The 18,647-nt window shown below is 35.0% G+C and overlaps 1 protein-coding gene across 2 annotated transcripts in view; it reads left to right on the top strand.

Annotated features, from left to right (window-relative positions):
- Positions 1-18,647, top strand: part of sim (bHLH transcription factor single-minded) — a 79,847-nt gene that overhangs the window by 52,156 nt on the left and 9,044 nt on the right. For both annotated transcript variants that reach the window (XM_033484293.2, XM_033484294.2), the window contains exons 3-7: positions 1,118-1,203; positions 3,151-3,240; positions 7,243-7,464; positions 14,603-14,793; positions 16,167-16,273. In XM_033484293.2, coding sequence (XP_033340184.2) covers positions 1,118-1,203; positions 3,151-3,240; positions 7,243-7,464; positions 14,603-14,793; positions 16,167-16,273 — 696 coding nt within the window. The remainder of the gene's footprint in view (positions 1-1,117; positions 1,204-3,150; positions 3,241-7,242; positions 7,465-14,602; positions 14,794-16,166; positions 16,274-18,647) is intronic.

The raw sequence follows: 18,647 nt of genomic DNA, 5'->3' as shown, positions 1-18,647 counted from the left end.
ATTGGATCATCTGGATAAGGAGGCGACGCGTATTACAATGTGTGCCATGTCTTCCGTCGAGACAACTTCCTTTCTGAGAATCACAGGTTTTCAAAAAATATATTATAATAATATATTATATAATATATTATATATTATTATATTATAATATATATATATATATATATATATATAATATTAATAGTAATATATATAATATAATATATATATAATAGTAATACTATTATAATATATATATATAATATTAATAGTAATATATATAATATAATATATATAATAGTAATAATATTATAATATATATAATATTAATAGTAATATATATAATATAATATATATAATAGCAATAATATTATAATATATATATAATATCAATAGTAATATATATAATATAATATATATAATAGTAATAATATTATAATTATATATAATAATAATTATTATAATATATAAAATTATAATAAAAAAATATATTATAATATATAAAAATATAACATCGGAAAGAAATTTCGTTTTGCAAGAAAATTTCGTTCCGCGGGGATTTTCAAAAACGCTTGATTCAGTATTTTTCCAATAAAAAAACGTGACTTCTGCGAGCGAGTATGATTTCAAATCGCTCAGAAAAATGTCAACAAGTTACAGAACAACATCAAATCATCGAATAATATTTACCCTGAACATTATAAAGTCGTCATTGATTTTCTCGCGAAGGAGAAAGAAATTACGTCTCCCGAACGAAATGTTCAGAATAAATATTATTTACTATAATAATACTATATAGTAATAAATACTATAATAATAATTTACTACAATAATAAATTTATTTATTCGTTTACGATTAAACTGTGGATCTTCATGCGAAATAAAAGTGTTCCAAGTGAATTGTAACAAACGAAAATTGAATAAAAATCTATTTTCTCTTTCACTTGACTAAAATCCGACTATACAGTAGAGTTAACTATAGTTAACTGTATAGAGTTAAATACTAGTTGTTCGTGAAAGTAAAGCAGCAGCATCTTGAAAATGAATTTTTACGAATGGAGAATTTCGCCGCCGGTTGCACTTTCGAAGATTGGTCTAGCATTCGATCAACTCTCACCGCCGTGAAATAATGTTTCAGGTCTTGGAGACGAATGGGGCGCCATTCCGCCACCCGTCAACCCCATAGAAACTGCCATCAAGGAACTGGGCACTCATATATTGCAAGTAAGTACTCATCGTTCTCTGTGTCATACCGTATAAATCACTGCAACGAATTACATATTCGATTTTCGTTCAAATACTTGCCTATACACTGTCAACTATAGAGGTCATAGAAACGCCTAACCACAGACAAACATCTAACAAACAAAATTGTGCAGAATTACAATTAATCGCTCTAACTGGCAGTAATGTAACCGAACTTGAAGCCAGCGTTCTCCAGTGTTCTATAAAATTCTTGGAACGATGATGGTTAAATTACTGAAAGAATTATTATAATTACAAAGCTATTCAATTACATTAAAACTCGATCACGTTCCATGCAACTCGTAGTTCAGATCCCAATTAAAATTAAATTAAAATGTATTTTGTAATTGGTAATTGCAATTGGAGCACAATTACAAAATGCTAAGTAATTAAATAAAAATTAATTATGAATTACGATGTAATTGAATTAAGATTAAGAATAAAAGAAATGATAAATTGATAGATCATGAGAGAAGAAAATGCGCAGAAGAGACAAAAAATGGGTGTACGTAAGAAGAACATAAAGATGTATCTCCTTGTATCTCTCAACTGTGTTTCAGTTGCATTGTATTCGAATTGTACTCGTAATTAAAATAATTAGCATCTGAATGAACTGAAAGCTTTGAATTATGTAATTGAATTACAATGTAGTTGAATATTACTATGTAATTGAAAAATGCAATGTAATTAAATTGCGCAATTGAATTAGCACAATTCTGATCAAGGCAACGTTTATCTTTGGATAATAGAACAGTTAGTCAATTAAAGTGAAATAGCGCTGTGTTTGTTTGTCATGGATCGATCTATTTACTTGCGAAACGTGTTCGGATATCAAAGAATTTAGCGGATTTTATAACAATGATTCTACCGTAATCATTTTACGATCAAATTGCCGTCAATTAAACAGTTTGGTATCGCTGAGCTTTCCAATGTTTTCGACTTTCCCATTTTCAATCGATTTTTAGCTGTGTATCTACAACCAAACCTTATTAACAAAATCATAACCGAGTTCGTAATTCTAGTTCTCATTTTTCGCAACACATTTCTCAAGCTTTAAAATTTAACGTATTCCTTCTGGATAGGTAAGTTTCTCTATAGACCTTAAAGAAACATGTGAAAACTTCGATTAATTATTAGAAGCTAGTTATGCATATTTTAAATAAATAAATATACGTCGAAATAAATATACGTTGAGCACTAATGGTTCAACAATATTTTGTGCGAACAATAATAACTAGATCGCGGATCTTTCTGCAAAATAAAAATGGTCTACATCAATTGCAAGATGTAGGGGAGCCAAGCACAATTTGATTGTTTTCATTAATAATTTGAATATGTTGAAATTAGTGCATCGATATTTTTAGTTACTTCGCATCTATTCAGCTAGTCTTAAATTTTATCCAACCATTTCCACATAAACGCGTAAAATCCGCGGTCTAATGTTTAAGTATTTCTGTCGGAGATCGAAAATGTGTGCGTCTAATTTTACAATATGAATATTGTAAATATTAAGTATAATTGTAATATATATATATGGCATAAGTGCAATTGTATAATTTCAATTATACTTATATAATTAATTAATATTATATAATATTATATAATATAATATATATATATTATAATTATACTTAATATTATAATATATATAATAATATTAATATTATATAATATTAATAATATTGATTTTATTATATATATTAATATATATTAATATTATATAATAATAATAATAATATAATATATATATATAAGTATAATTTCAATTCACCTTACACACGCGACATCGATCGAACGCTCCATTCCGACAACAGCGCGAAATTGTTATTGCGCGAAGAGAAAGGAGCATCGAAAGCGGTCATTCGAAGCGATATTATTTTTTGGTATCGAATTAGATCGGTTCTGATTTATGGTTTCTTGTTTCAGACGCTGGACGGTTTCATATTCGTTGTGGCGCCCAGCGGCAAAATTATGTACATAAGCGAAACGGCCAGCACGCACTTGGGACTGGCGCAGGTCGGAGATATCCCTTCATTCATTTAATAAGTAATCAGTAATTTCACGTAAGCGCACCAATTGAGACCTTTTCAGACGAAAAGCTGATAGAGATATTTACACGTTCGCCTTTATCATCTTCACAATTGCGAATTGAATAAAAAAAAAAACAAACGGGAGCTCGTGAATATGTCGCGCGATCAATGCTATCCACAACCGCTAATCGCTACGATTATGTTTTGTCTGAAAATGGCCTGGTATAGTCAGTTGACCTAATTTTAAATATTAACATCTTAAAACGTATTCATAAGTGTTGGATTATTATTCTAATTATTATTATTACACTACTTAATATACACGTTTATAACTATTCGTAGTATCTAGTGTACGTATAAATCTCGTCTACGGGCTTGTCGTTACACAGCACTGCGCGAGTACGCCTCTTCTCGTTAGGCTTTTCGGCGCGAGTGATCCGCGGAAAGATTTTGGGAGACATCGCGGAGCTCTCTCCACTCCAATTACGGTCGCTCGTACACATATATGTATACACATGTATAATTGTCTCTACATTCCCCTTTGCGAGCTACGTAATTTTTTCTTTAGACTTCGTTTCGTATCATTTTCTCTGTATCCGTCGATCTGATTTTGCTTAAAAGCCGCGATAGTTTTTTCCGGGTTACTGCTTTGGTAAGAAAGTCAGCAATCATGTATCGCGTATCTGTGTGTTTAATACCGAGCGTATCGTCTTCAATTTCATCGCGTACACAGTGAAACTGAAAATTCTCGTTTTATTCGGACGAGAATTGCACGAGCACTTTTCATCCATATAATGGCTGCCATATTATCGCAAATACATGGTTATTGGTTTAGGACAGAACAGCCGTAAATTTATTTCGTTTAACACATCAACGACTCGTGTAACAGCTTTTACTATTTCAGAGCAGACAAATAACTCTACTGTACACGTCGAAAGACCATCATACTTTTGCTTATTGTTTCGTCGCAAGATTAACGAGTCGTCTGTTATTATTGCTTCCTCTGAAAAGGATTTACCACCATCCGCATAGGCTTCTAATTGATCACGCTTGTCACTATGCAGAGTTTCCCGAAAATGTCTCGCAATCCGGAGATGGCGGGTTTCTCGGATCATTTGAAGCAACTTTTTCCTTTGCGAAATTTGTCTCCGAGGCACCGTTAACGAGTTATTAACGAAAAACAGTAACCAATAAGAATCGGGTACGGCTGACGTGAGGCGGCCCAGCCAACCAGCACGCGAAGCCCGGTTCCGCCCATTGACTCGGTCGCCACGCCCCAGCCGAGCTCGCCTCTCATTGGTCACTGTTTTCCGTTAATAACTCGTTAACGGTGTCTCGGAGAACATTTTTGTAAAGGAAAAAGTTGCTTCAAATGACCTGGGGAACCCGCCACTTTCGGATTGTGAGACATTTTTGGAACACCCTGTAGAATAGTATCTTATCTTTCGTGCCTTGTAAATACCTTAATACTCTCTTTATTGATGATAAATTCGTTTTTCTTTTTGGTCAATGGTTGAACTGTGATAAATATGATACTACAAACGCGATATCCGGTCTAGTTCGGTTTGCAATACAGGGTATCCCAAAATTATTGTACAAGCAAGAAATGAGGGGTTCCCGAGGACATTTGAAGTAACTTTTTCCTTAGCGAAAATGCAATCCGCGGCTTCGTTTACGAGATATCAACAATGAGAGGCGAGCTCGGCTGACGCCAACGAACGCGCGAGACTCAGTTCCGCTCATTGGCTCAGCCGTCTCGCGCCAGTTGATCTCGCCTCTCATTGGTCATTGTTTTTCGTTAATAATTCGTGAACGAAGCCGCGGATTGCATTTTCGCTAAGGAAAAAGTTACTTCAAATGATGTCGGGAACCCTCCATTTCCGGATTATGAGACATTTTTTTAGACAACCTGTATACTTTTCTTAAGTTTCAAAAATTTATCGTCGCCGTAATATTCTTCGTATAGGTTATGTTAGGTTATTTAGGCAGTTTTGATGTCAGAGAATTGAACTTCCGATGTAATTTAACGACTACCGACATTAACAAACACCATGTTTCTGTAAATCATCGTAGTCCTTGTCTTTTATTTGATCATATCCCGTCACAAATAATCGCGCCTTATATTTAACTTCCTATCCTCTTTCATGGTAAAAATCCACTTACTTTTAACCATTTCACTATTAATTGACTTATCGATTGTCGCAACTCATTTTCCATAGCCACCTTTTCAATTTGATTAATTTTCACTTGCTTTCGCTTCGAGATAGTTAGCTCATTCATTATTTTCTTACTATTAATCAGATCGGCCTGAGCTCTATCTTTAATTCGTTGTTAAAATATTTTTCATCCGTAAGTCGAACCCGAGAGTCGACCTCGACGTCGCAGGATTCCTGTACTTTCGTCATTTCCCTCATTATAATTATTCGATTCTACCATTTGATCAGTATAACGTCTCTCACATTTGTTCGCAAGAAATAAAAACATAAACGAAGGAGAACAATTTTAAAAATAACAAACAGAAACATTATTTTTATATTACTAGTTCCAAGAGATCGCAAATTGTATAAAGAGGAATAATGTTCAAGAAATGTCTGTGCCTTATATAACTTTTAAGACTTTCCTAATTCAATATTTCTATCTACATCGACTGTTCCGTGACTTTGTCACGGCACCCTGAAGTTTTCTTAAAGATAATTCAATAATCTTTACGCAACATACAAACTCAGAACTTGCTCGTGAAAATTTGAACGAAGACTCGCTATTTAAAGTGACGCAGCTATCAGCTAAAATTACTAAATTATTCTAAATAGTAGTTGAAACAATATTTGATCAAAAAGATGGCAATGTTTCGAGTCGAATCGTTCACTGTAATAATACGTTCTCTTACAATGAGTTATCTTGCGAGTATTTTTTCGATGATAAATTACTACAATTTGTATCATAACGATGTTTTTAGTATCGCAAGCATAAGAATCATAAATAAGTGTTGCAAAGATTCGATGAAATACGTAATTTTTCGAGCAAAAGTATCCGAAATATGGCCTCAAAACAAGTCAAGCAATAGGAATTAAATTTACATTGTTATCGGTAGACTGTGGATCTTTATGTAGAATTACAGCATTTGCAAATTTTTAAAATGCCACTCTCAATCTTTACGTACAATTACAGCATTTTCAAATGTTTAAAATGCCACTGTCAATCTTTATGTACAATTACAGCATTTGCAAATTTTTAAAATGCCACTGTCAATTCGTGTCAATTTACGTTTCCTTTCATTTTCAAAATAGAATGAAAAATATTAGAATTAAAGAAATGTTTCCTTCTTCGACTAAACGACTATTCAACGAGAAAAGAAACTCAAAATTCTATTGTACCTCTTTATTTTATACGTCTTTTGCAATAACCTTTTAGTTGATGTGGGAAATGTTTCCTTAATTCTAACTTAAAAATGCAAGAAAACATGAACCATCGAGGTCCGGTAGCATTTTCAAAATTTGCGCGAGCGAGAAAACGTTATTTAACGAGATTCAAATGCATTTTGATTTTCTTTTTGCGGTGCGCGACGTTTTAGTTGCCGAAGGAAACGTTACTCTAATTCGAATTTTTGTAAAATGACGCACGAGAACAGGAATTAGCATAAAAGCCCGCGGTCTAGTTATCAGTACACGTAATTACAATATTTTATTACATGCTGTATCTCCTCTGTGGAACGTCACGATAATTCGCGAGGAAAGTGTAACTGAATGTTACGCCGTGCTGTTCGGCTTTGAGTGACAACAGACATGAAATTAATTTTACTCTCTGTTCGTAAAGCATAAAATTGTGTCCGGAAAACTTCGATGTTTCAAGACAAGGGGTTGATACGATCGCGTGAATAACTATTATGCAAGCGACATCGAGATTGCAACGATGATTCCAGGCTAGGAGAGATCTCGTTAGAGAATTTGTACATCCGGGATCTGCTGACGGAAAAATCTTCTGTGTGCAGGTGGAATTAACAGGGAGCAGCATTTTCGAATATATTTATCCCGACGACCACAAAGACATGTCATCGGTTTTGTCGCTTCCGCAAGGCCCGGGAGGCCTCCCAGGCTTCGCCTTGCCGCCATCAAATTCACGAGGTGAAATCGAACTAGAGTGTGCCTTTACCCTCAGGATGAAATGCAATCTGGCGAAGAGGAACGCGGGCTTGGTCACCGAAGGATACAAGGTAATGCAACAAAACTGTCAGCTTTCAAGGAGTTGGGGCCACCTTGACGATCTAAAAATAATAATACTTCTGTTCCGAATAATCTTTTCTCGAAACAGAATTTAGTTATTTATATTTTTTAGTTATTAAATTTAGTTATTTAATCACACTAACTGTCGTCGGTGCTATGTTATACAGGATGTCTTGTTTGAGTTGGAGTAGGGATTGATGTTACAATTATTTAGTATCTATAGTCTTTTTGTGGGCGGAGAAGTGAAAGAGATTTCAAGGTTAACTCAATTTTTTTTATGGAAATGCTATATATTTTTCTATGGAATATAACAGCAGCCGATCAGCCAAATTTTTCGTGCAATAATAATACTAAAAATCCGAGCGGTCGATTCAATAAGAATTTTCATACAAAGTGTTGGTGTTTCCAGCTAAAATTCTTGGCTGTGATTTTATCTAATTTAACCCTTTGCACTCTGACGTATATTCAAGTAGAGTACATAAATAAAAATACAAAGTCATTCGTTTATTGATTCCTATAAATTTACACAGCCGTGCGATGATTTTTATTTCAATTCGACTTTGTACAACAAAGTCACAATTTTTGCAAAATTTATCAGAAAAATCTTCTAAATGCTAAGGGTCAAGCTAGCTGTTATATTGTTACTGTCTACAATTAACCCTTTGCACTCGAAGCCATTCTGACCATAAATCTAAAATAATTTTTCTGACTTGTAGTATTTCCATTTTATATGACAAAGTGCATTTTATGCGAATAAAATTGAGAAAAACTTTTAACAATTTTTTAAATGTAAACTTTGTCAATACAAAAATTATCTTGGAACATGATATAACAGTTTTAGTGCCTCAGAGTCTGAGTGAGCCACTCGAGCGAACTTTAACCAGAGTTCGGTTAAAGAAATGTCGAAATTGCTCGCGCAATTTCGAATTTTTGCTGAACGGATACGCCGACGGCATAAATGAGGGTGAGATTTTCAAAAGGAATTACGTCTTCGAAGGGATGGAAATATGCGCACGACCATGGGTTTATTGGCTTTTCGAAATTTCGCAATATCCGCGGCAAACAAGCCGGTTAAAGCCAGTCCATGAGGACCGGAAGAGCAACCAATCGACGATTAGCATAAGACTTAGGCTGCTTGCACAGGAAATCATAAAACGAATAAAAATTCAAATGCTAAATAAAAGATAAGAAGCAGCGAGCTAAGTAGGGGCTGCATTGTCCTGGTCACGCGCGAGTCGAATAGGAAACGAACCACCAGGTAGATGAGCGCTCCTCAAAATCATTCGGCTGCATCCTGTTCTGTGCAATAAAAACATCGGCCACAAATGTGTGTTTCATATCCGAAAACATCGAAGAACTTCGATCGGTTGCAAACATCCTCCGAGGGTTTTTTTGTCCGCTTTTTTCGATCTTCGTCAGTTCATTCAAAATTTCAAGTTCCTAAATAATTCCTCCAATAAATTCCAATTCGCCGATCTGGTGCCGTTGGAACTAAACCTACCGAGATTTTATTTATAATTTAGATTCTATTATTATTTATTATTTAGACTCTTCATCATTTTTATTATAATGTATGTTCGGATTCACAAAATTCGATCATTCTTCCAGTAACTTTTTCCTTAGCGAAAATGCAATCCGCGGCTTTGTTTACGAGATATTAACCTTTTAGGCACGACGCGCCACTATAGTGGCTTCCGCGGATGTCATCTTTCAGAACGACACGCCACTACAGTGGCTTTCGCGGATGTCATCTCTCTGGACGACGCGCCACTATAGTGGCTTGCTCTAGTAGCTCACTCGCTCATCGTTTGAATCAAATAATCGTCTTCATATGCATTGTTTCACACTTCTTTTGTCTTCACATCGATTTACAACAGTCAACAGAGTGTCCCAAAAATGTCTCGCAATCCGGAAATGGCGGGTTCCTCGGATCATTTGAAGCAACTTCTTCCTTTGCAGAGATGTTCTCCGAGGCACCGTTAACGAGTTATTAACGAAAAACAGTGACCAATAAGAATCGAGTACGGCTGACGCGAGGCGGCCCAGCCAACCAGCGCGCGAAGCCCAGTTCCGCTCATTAGCTCGATCGCCTCGCGCCAGCCGAGCTCGCCTCTCATTGGTCGCTGTTTTTCGTTGATAACTCGTTAACGGTGCCTCGGAGAAAATTTTTGTAGAGGAAAAAGTTGCTTCAAATGGCCTTAAGAACCCGCCACTTTCGGATTGCGAGACATTTTTGGGACATCCTGTATATACAGACAGAATATACAGTATCAGTCCAGAGAAATAGCCTCGCGCAGAATTCAGCCGTTCCATTATCACAAACAATTAAGCAAGCTCAAGGTTTTCTGGGGCTGACTGGATATTTTCGGAAATTTATCGACGGATATTCGACAATTGCGAGACCATTAACGTTAAGTTTGAGCTAAGCAGTAAGGTGACGGATGCATTTGACTTTCTCGAAACAAAATTAATCGAGATATCGGTATCAAAATTACACAATAGGGTAGGCTCGGCAGACTGAGTTGCATAGCAATGCGTCGAAACGGATTCGAAGCGGTTCAGATGCAGCACAGCGATTACGACAACAAGCTTTACCCGGTACATTTTATCCAGTCATAACAATTAACGCGAACCAATTACAAAAGAAAGTACGATGTCCACTGCCTCGCTATCGTGTAATCAAACGAGAACATTCGTGAGACCATTTCATATTGTTCGAATGAAAGTACGTTCTTCGAGAAGGTAAAAGCCACTGTGGTAAATTAATATATTAAAAATATCACTGTACTTGAAAACACGTGTCGTTGAACGTTTCGAATTCCCGATGTTTCCCGTACGGATCAAAATCGTTAATGCAAAGTAATCCGTGATTAATTATCGCACAACCCGGCAAAAATTGATTCGTTATATCCTCATCCCTGCAAATCCGTGTGGCATTTAATCATTGGAATTTATGGATGCAGACCAATATTTCATTGAACTACGTATCCGCTTAAGTCGATCAAACGACCAGCAGCGCCGGTGTTCCGTCTATACTTGCTAATCTGAATTTACGATCATTAGTATCAGAGATTTACGGAAACCGGGAAACTCGCGCCCCCGATATTGCCAGGAATTGTTCCCCGCGTCCCAGCAAATGTTCGACATATGCTCGAGCAATAACGATGGCCCGATCGTTCTGCTTAACGCCGGAAAGGGTGGCAACATGCCGGCCGGGTTGACAGGAATAGAAAGGGACCTGCGACACTTTGCACTTGCCAAGCAAAAGGAGAGACAGCCCTCGTGAAAGAAAATGTTTGGCAAATAGCTCGTTCAAGCCCGCAGTGCTATGATGACCGTGGCTCTCGACAAAATCGCACACAGAAGACCCCAATAGGCGTTCAGCGAAGTCATGAATGCAACCCCTGTAAGCTGTTAGGCAAGCCCCGAGGGGTGGGGGGATGGGGGGCACGGGGGGGACCGAGACAGCTTTTTGTATGGCACTTAGAGACACACAAAGACCGAGTCGTAGTTGGCTCGTCCTTTGTGGAAGTGGTAGCACGCGTTTCGCGGATTTCTGCACAAGATATTCACGGATGCCCGCAGTGGACCGGCTCGACGATTGCGTGAACATCTTCGAAAGCAGTGAACAACGAATTTAACCGATTATATACGGGTTCAAAATGTTACCGCCCTTCTGTTGCAGAATTTTCTGTAGTACTGTCCCTGGCAAGAAGTATTCGCACACCTTTTAAAATGCAAACAATTTTTTAAAACCGAATTAAATAACTGATTTACTGTACAATGACTAAAATACCCTTTTTTTAATTTTGCTATTATGTGAAACGGCAAAAATAGTATAAAATTATCGATTCTTAACTTTTTTATGTGGACCTGGAACTAACATTTAACAAATACATGTTGTAGATCTTAATAACTTACTGTGGCAGCCATATATTTAAGATCGTTTGAAAAATGATTTATTATAACTTTATATATATATGATAACAGTATGTTATATTATATATATATAATAATAATAATAATATATATAATAATTTAGTAATATAGTAGTAATTATATAATTATTATTATTATATTATTAATATTATATAATATTATTATTATATTATTAATATTATATAATATTATTATATTAGTAATATAGTAAGTAATTTTATATATATATATAAACGTACTATATTACTAAATTATTACTATGCTATTATTAAACTATATTATTATATATATATATATATATAAACTATAACGTACTTTATTAGTAAATTAACGAATGTTCAAAATAGAGAATTCTTTATCTTAATCGTTATTCTTCAAGTGATGAAACTTAAAAATAATGCGTATTCGTTACATATTAAAATACAATAATGCATAGATATTAATATATTCTTGATATATTAATAGTTATAAAAAAAATGGCATAAATTATATGTAGAGAAAATTTAACTTGAACAATTTCAAAAATCCCAATAGTATCGGAAGAGTTAAGTCTACTGAATTAAAGAAGGTGCAGATCGAACCATAAATTCGTGCGGTTTTAAATTCGATTTAAATTTCGATTTAAATACTTCGATTTTCTCCTGTTTTTTACTTATTCGTTCTGTGTGAGCAATAAAGTGACAGCGGAATACTCTCCGATAGAACCGACAAGATTACTAGCGAAATAGACAAATTATTACGAAGATATCATAACGATGATATCGTATCATATCAAAGCATTACGAAGATAATAACAAGTTTCATTTAACGCGTTTAGTAACGGTGAAAGTGAAGTGCAACGGTGAAAGAGTTGCAGTCCACAAAATGTAGAGATCGTATATTTACGTCTTTCGTAGTCAAAGGATTAATGAGAATAAAAAAAAACACCACCAACATGTTTTGTTGTACGCTTAAATTTGTAATAAAATAGTTAATTCTTTGAAACCTATTTCCAGTTTAACCTTTCTAAACTTGACACTCCGTAGTTTTCAAACGATTGATTGCTTTATTAATCGCTTTATTACTCCCATAGGTGGAACAAGTAAATGACGTACGAAACATAACTGTTAGGCAATTTTATTATGCGATAAATTTAATTCGAATTTAAAACCGCACGAACTTAATGAACCAACCTATTTAATTTGTACAATATTTCACAAATTACGAGGCTTTAGGCTGACTGTAACAAACATTTTACATGTACAGGGTGTCCCAAAAATGTCTCGTAATCTGGAAATGGAGGCTCTTTTCTTTTAATTAAGTTTGAATTTGAAGTAAGTTTTTCCTTAGCGAAAATGCGATCCACGACTTTGTTTACGAGTTATTAACGAAAAACACTGACCAATACGAGACGAGCTCAGCTGGCCCAGCCAACGAGCACACGACGCCCAGTTCCGCTTGTTGGCTTGGCCGTCTCGCGCCAGCTGATCTCGCCTCCCATTGGTCGCTATTTTTCGTTAATAACTCGTAAACGAAGCCGCGGATTGCATTTTTTCGAAGGAAAAAGTTACTTTAAATGACTTCAGGAACCCCCCCATTTCCAGATTACGAGACATTTTTGGGACACATCCTGTATACATATTAAATACAAAACAATATACACAAGATATCGCGATGACATGTGCATATTGGTAAATAAAATGTTGAATTCTGATAAACAGCGTTCGCTGTCAGTTTAGTTTCGTGAGAAATGGAATAGCTCCGAGACGAAGGTTCCTCGTTCTCCGGGAGCATAGCGGCTCTCTTGAACCCGTTTCCAGAGCGAAATCGAGCGTAGGCTGCGCGCGCCCTTGCCTCAAATTATTTTCCTTTTCACGAGTTTCGTGGCACCCTCGTGTTCCCGTACTCGCACGTTGCACGAGAATTGCATACGTTAGGAGAGGGATATGCAACGCGGGCATACGAATAAGCCTATTTGCTTCACAAATTCGTGGTGCCACTCGAGACGCAACGCGAGAGAGAGGCCGTCGCTGAACGAGGCTTTTTTTTCGTTTCATCGGCCATTTAATTAAGCAGGAATTGTTAATTTGCCCACGGGAGCGGGATCGTTCCACGCGAAAATCCGCACTTCAACCGACGCTCGGCGTATCCGCCTCGAGTGTTGCACTTATGCTTTATCAGGATTCTCGGATAATACTCAGAATAATCGCGTGCACATATGTAAGCAACGGTAAGTCGCCGTGTCAAGTGTCTACGCCCTTCAATTCTAATGCTTCGTTTGTATCTCGCCCCTGCGCCCAACTTATATTAGGTCTATCGGAAAGTTCTGTCCGTTTTTTGAATTGAAGTATAACACAGTTTTCATACATTTAATAATATTTTTATCGTAGAATATACTTTCCATCGTTACTTATGACTTCTCTTGCCAGCGTGTGTACATTTAAAAGAAAATGGTTTGTGTGTCAACCTTGACACGCAGTAATCAGAACGTCCGCAGTATTTGACTCGCAGTAATAGATACATATCCGCAGTAATAGATACATAACCACAGACAGTGGTCGCAAAATGTAGAAGCTGCTTAGACATTTGTTTCATTCGTCAACCATTTTCATAAATTGAAAATAATACAATAGTACTTTTGTAAATTCTATGAACGTATTATTTGTCGTATCAAAACTACAGCCAATTATTAATAGACTGCGAATTGTATGCATTTGTGACAAAAACGGGAAGATATACATTTCAAACAGTAGCAAAATTGAAATAATTGATTCTACAATCTGTTAAAGTTATTAAAGAGAGAAAGAAGTCCCTGAGTAAAAATTATTCTTCATAAAAATCCGCAGTATTGCGCGCGCGCGCGCCATTAAAAAGATCTATTAATAAAAGCTTCTGGTGTAATACAAAAATATATAAAATAAGGCCGGTATAATATAAAAAACTTAAGTACAGTAAATTCTCCCTAATTGGCTCTCAAACTGTGCACAAAAATGGACAATTTGGGAAGAGGAATTACAAAAACGAGCCGCAAGACTCGAATAATTGTCCATTATTCCATTATATTTTATTCCATTATTATTATCTATTATACCATTCTTCCCAAATTGTCCATTTTTGTGCACACAATCCGAGCGTCGTCAATTAGGGAGAATTTACTGTAAAGTGTTAAGTAAGGTTGATTCAGCTAAAAGTGACTTTTCCTTGTTACAGGTGATACATTGCTCGGGCTATCTAAAATGTAAGATAGAAGGACCGGAAGCGGAGAGACGTATTCAAATTATCGTGTTAGTGGCGGTGGGACAATCCTTGCCGACGCATTCGGTGACGGAGATCAAATTATACCAGAACATGTTCATGATTCGAGCGTCGATGGACTTGAAGATGATATTCGTCGATGCTAAGTAAGAAATTCACTGAATACTATATTCGAAATGAAACGCGAATTAACAAGCTTAATGCCAACACCAAATCAACCCCGCAAATTCACGTTCTCGCGCGAATTCACGCAAACTGTTTTATTCGCGTTTTCGTTACAGGATCGCAATTCATTTTCTTTGTCATCCCAATCGATTGTAATCTTTGCAAATATTTTTTCTGTGTGTGTGTGCTCATCGTCTTAGGAAACTAGACGAACTACCAATAATTATAACGAACTCGTCGTTTGGTCGAATTTGAAAAAAGAGTTATTGTGCATATTATATTATATTATATTATATTATATTATATTATAATATAATACTCGTCATTTGGTCGAATTTGAAAAAAAAGTTATTGTGCATATTATATTATATTGTTATATTATATTATATTATATTATAATATGCACAATAACTTTTTTTCCAAATTCGACCAAATGACGAGTATTATATTATATAATATTATAATATAATAATAATATTATATATATATATATATATATATATATATATATATATATATATTATATTATATTATAATATTAATTATAATAATATTATTATAATACTATAATATTATATTATAATTAATATTATAATATAATATATATATAATATTATAGTATTATAATATATATAATATTATATTATATTATCGTGACTCGCTGCAGTAATTATACTCTTGTCAGTAATTGTCTGCTCCACGAGGAGACTTTCATGAATCACATTTATTCGCCATTGACTTTGATAAAAGAGAAACAGAGAAAGAGAGTGAGAGAGAAAGAGAGAGGGAGGGGGAATAAAAGAAAGTCGACATCGATGGAAACGGTGAAACGGGCTAGATTATTTCTGCCGGTGTAATTACGACGCGGTGTTGAATTGCGTCCGTCGATATTTCGACGCCGGAGGGAGAAGGGTCCCGGGTCGCTGGCCATTAAAATCAGTTTCGTGTTACCGCGGGACCCGTGGACGTTCTTTCCTCCTCTCCTATATTTTGTTCCTCCTTTCTTTCGTTCTCTTTTTTTTTTTCTTTTTTTTTCTCGTCCGCGTCAAATAAATATCCACCGTGGACAGGGTTATATCATGTATACGTCGCCGTGCGTGTGCACGCTTGGGAAATGAACACATGGCGTATAAATACGAGGGCCGCGCGCGACGGAACGCTGGATGAAATTTTATACGCGCCCGTGAAATCGATTTCATCGATGACGGTTATGTAAACTCCGAATTGCACGGAGCTCCTGTAAATACGAGGAAAAATGAGCAAGAGACGGACGACACCCCCGTTCGCGATCCTACCTGGCTGGAAAATATCGTAGCCGACCGTTCTTTTTTTTTTCTCTCGCTGATTGTTACAGGCTGACGCAGTTCACCGGATACAACCCGGCGGATCTGATCGAGAAGTCTTTGTACCAGTATGTGCACGCGCACGAAGCATGGCAACTGAAGTACAATCATGAAGTATGTAAGTACACTGGCTCACGAGTAATTTCCAACACTCGTCATCGATCATTGAAATATTTCCGATCAAACGTACGCCACCATTTTCGATTGGGAAACGAATACAGAAATGTACATTCTTGTCATTTTTTATCTCTATTTTTTAAGCGACCCTAGTCGGCTACTACAGCAGTGGTTGCTATTTGAATTCTCTCGTGTCGACTAGATTTTCATCGTTCCAAAGTCATCTCGCAGTCATGATGATTATTCAAGTTCTACCTAGTTCGGTGAAACTAAACGCGTTTTATGTGTAGAAATTTCATGGCAAATGAATCAAATGATAGCATATTGGTATAGAAAAAATCGCTATGTATCGCTAAAATATACTCTGATTTCTGCAGAATTTAAGTATCAGTGCTATATAGTGTGTGACTACTTCCCCGAAACATTTTGTGTAAACAGTAGCACGAATAATATGTAACATTTTTACTACTAAACCGTATAAAAATGTTTTGTGTATTATTTATACAACTAGTATGTTATTTATATTTAACTGTTTACCGCGACTAATATTATAGAACGCGATCAACATTAAATATTTACATACAGTATGCGGACCTAACATTAACTGGACAAGGCAAAATTTGTAAATGCGTTATCAGACCGTTTTGATGCAGCAGTTGGCTACAAAAAACAAAATGGCATTACGGTAAAAGTGTTATGATAAACATTACCATTTTAACGCTTCATTTACCGGATGTCTATTCATAGATATCTCAATGACAGAACTGTGTCTAAGAGAAGTTCGATCATTTTCTTCCGAATAATAACTTCAATAGAACTTGTTACATTGTGTTAATCTAAATATTAGGTCTACCAGAAAGTTCTGTCCGTTTTTGAATTGAAATATAACACAATTTTCATACATTTAATAATATTTATTGTAGAATATACTTTCATATATATATATTAGAATATACTTTCAATATTAGAATCTACTTTGAATATTAGAATATAGAGTTTGAATATTAGAATCTAGAATTTGAATATTAGAATCTACTTTGAATATTAGAATATAGACTTTGAATATTAGAATCTACTTTGAATATTAGAATATAGAGTTTGAATATTAGAATATAGAATTTGAATATTAGAATCTACTTTGAATATTAGAATATAGACTTTGAATATTAGAATCTACTTTGAATATTAGAATATAGAGTTTGAATATTAGAATATAGAATTTGAATATTAGAATCTACTTTGAATATTAGAATATAGACTTTGAATATTAGAATCTACTTTGAATATTAGAATATAGAGTTTGAATATTAGAATATAGAATTTGAATATTAGAATATACTTTGAATATTAGAATATAGACTTTGAATATTAGAATCTACTTTGAATATTAGAATATAGACTTTGAATATTAGAATCTACTTTGAATATTAGAATATAGAGTTTGAATATTAGAATATAGAATTTGAATATTAGAATATACTTTGAATATTAGAATATAGAATTTGAATATTAGAATATACTTTGAATATTAGAATATAGAGTTTGAATATTAGAATATAGAATTTGAATATTAGAATATACTTTGAATATTAGAATATAGAATTTGAATATTAGAATATACTTTGATATTAGAATATATTATATATATAGAATATACTTTGCCATTTTTAAAAAATGATTTATTTTTAGAGGCGAAGAACTCGACTAGTGCTCGGTTGACATCAGCTTCGGTTTTGAATTTTTTTTCCTGTAAAAAGTTTTGCAAAGAGAGAAACAAGTGATAATCGGAGGGTGCTAGGTCTGAGGAGTATGGTGGATGCGACAGAATTTCCCAGCCTAGCTCTGCGATTTTCCGACGAGTCGCCAAAGCAGCGTGTGGTCTGGCATTATCATCGGTAGCCATGTTTTCACGATCGCGTCTCGCTTAATAATGACACGAGACATCTTTGTTTCAGTTTATTTAGGAGAGTACATGCGTGTAAATGCAATGATAAAGAGAGATAGTCATATATGTCTCGAATCAACATGTGCATATGGATTGAAACTTGAAGCGACACTATCGGACAGAACTTTCCGGTAGACCTAATAGTTTCATGGATTGTCTCAATGAGACGATTCTAGATTTTGAATAATCTTTAAGGAAATTTTTACCTTCTGGTCCTCAATTTTTAAAGAACTCCGTTAGAAAACCGCCGGTAGATAATAAGTGTTAATACAATACAGAAAATGTTTATTCACACTGGAGGGTGTTCATTCATCGGACAAATCAACACATTATTCGTGTAAATCGACGAAATTACACACAGCCTGTTATCTTTCCATCTCGTGGATCGTGCATCCAGTAATTATCCGCCAGAGCATTTTTAGATGATCCC

Source organism: Megalopta genalis, chromosome 18 (genome assembly GCF_051020955.1).
Source record: "Megalopta genalis isolate 19385.01 chromosome 18, iyMegGena1_principal, whole genome shotgun sequence".
NCBI classification, from domain to species: Eukaryota; Metazoa; Arthropoda; class Insecta; order Hymenoptera; family Halictidae; genus Megalopta; species Megalopta genalis.
This window is presented reverse-complemented; position numbering and strand designations above follow the sequence as displayed.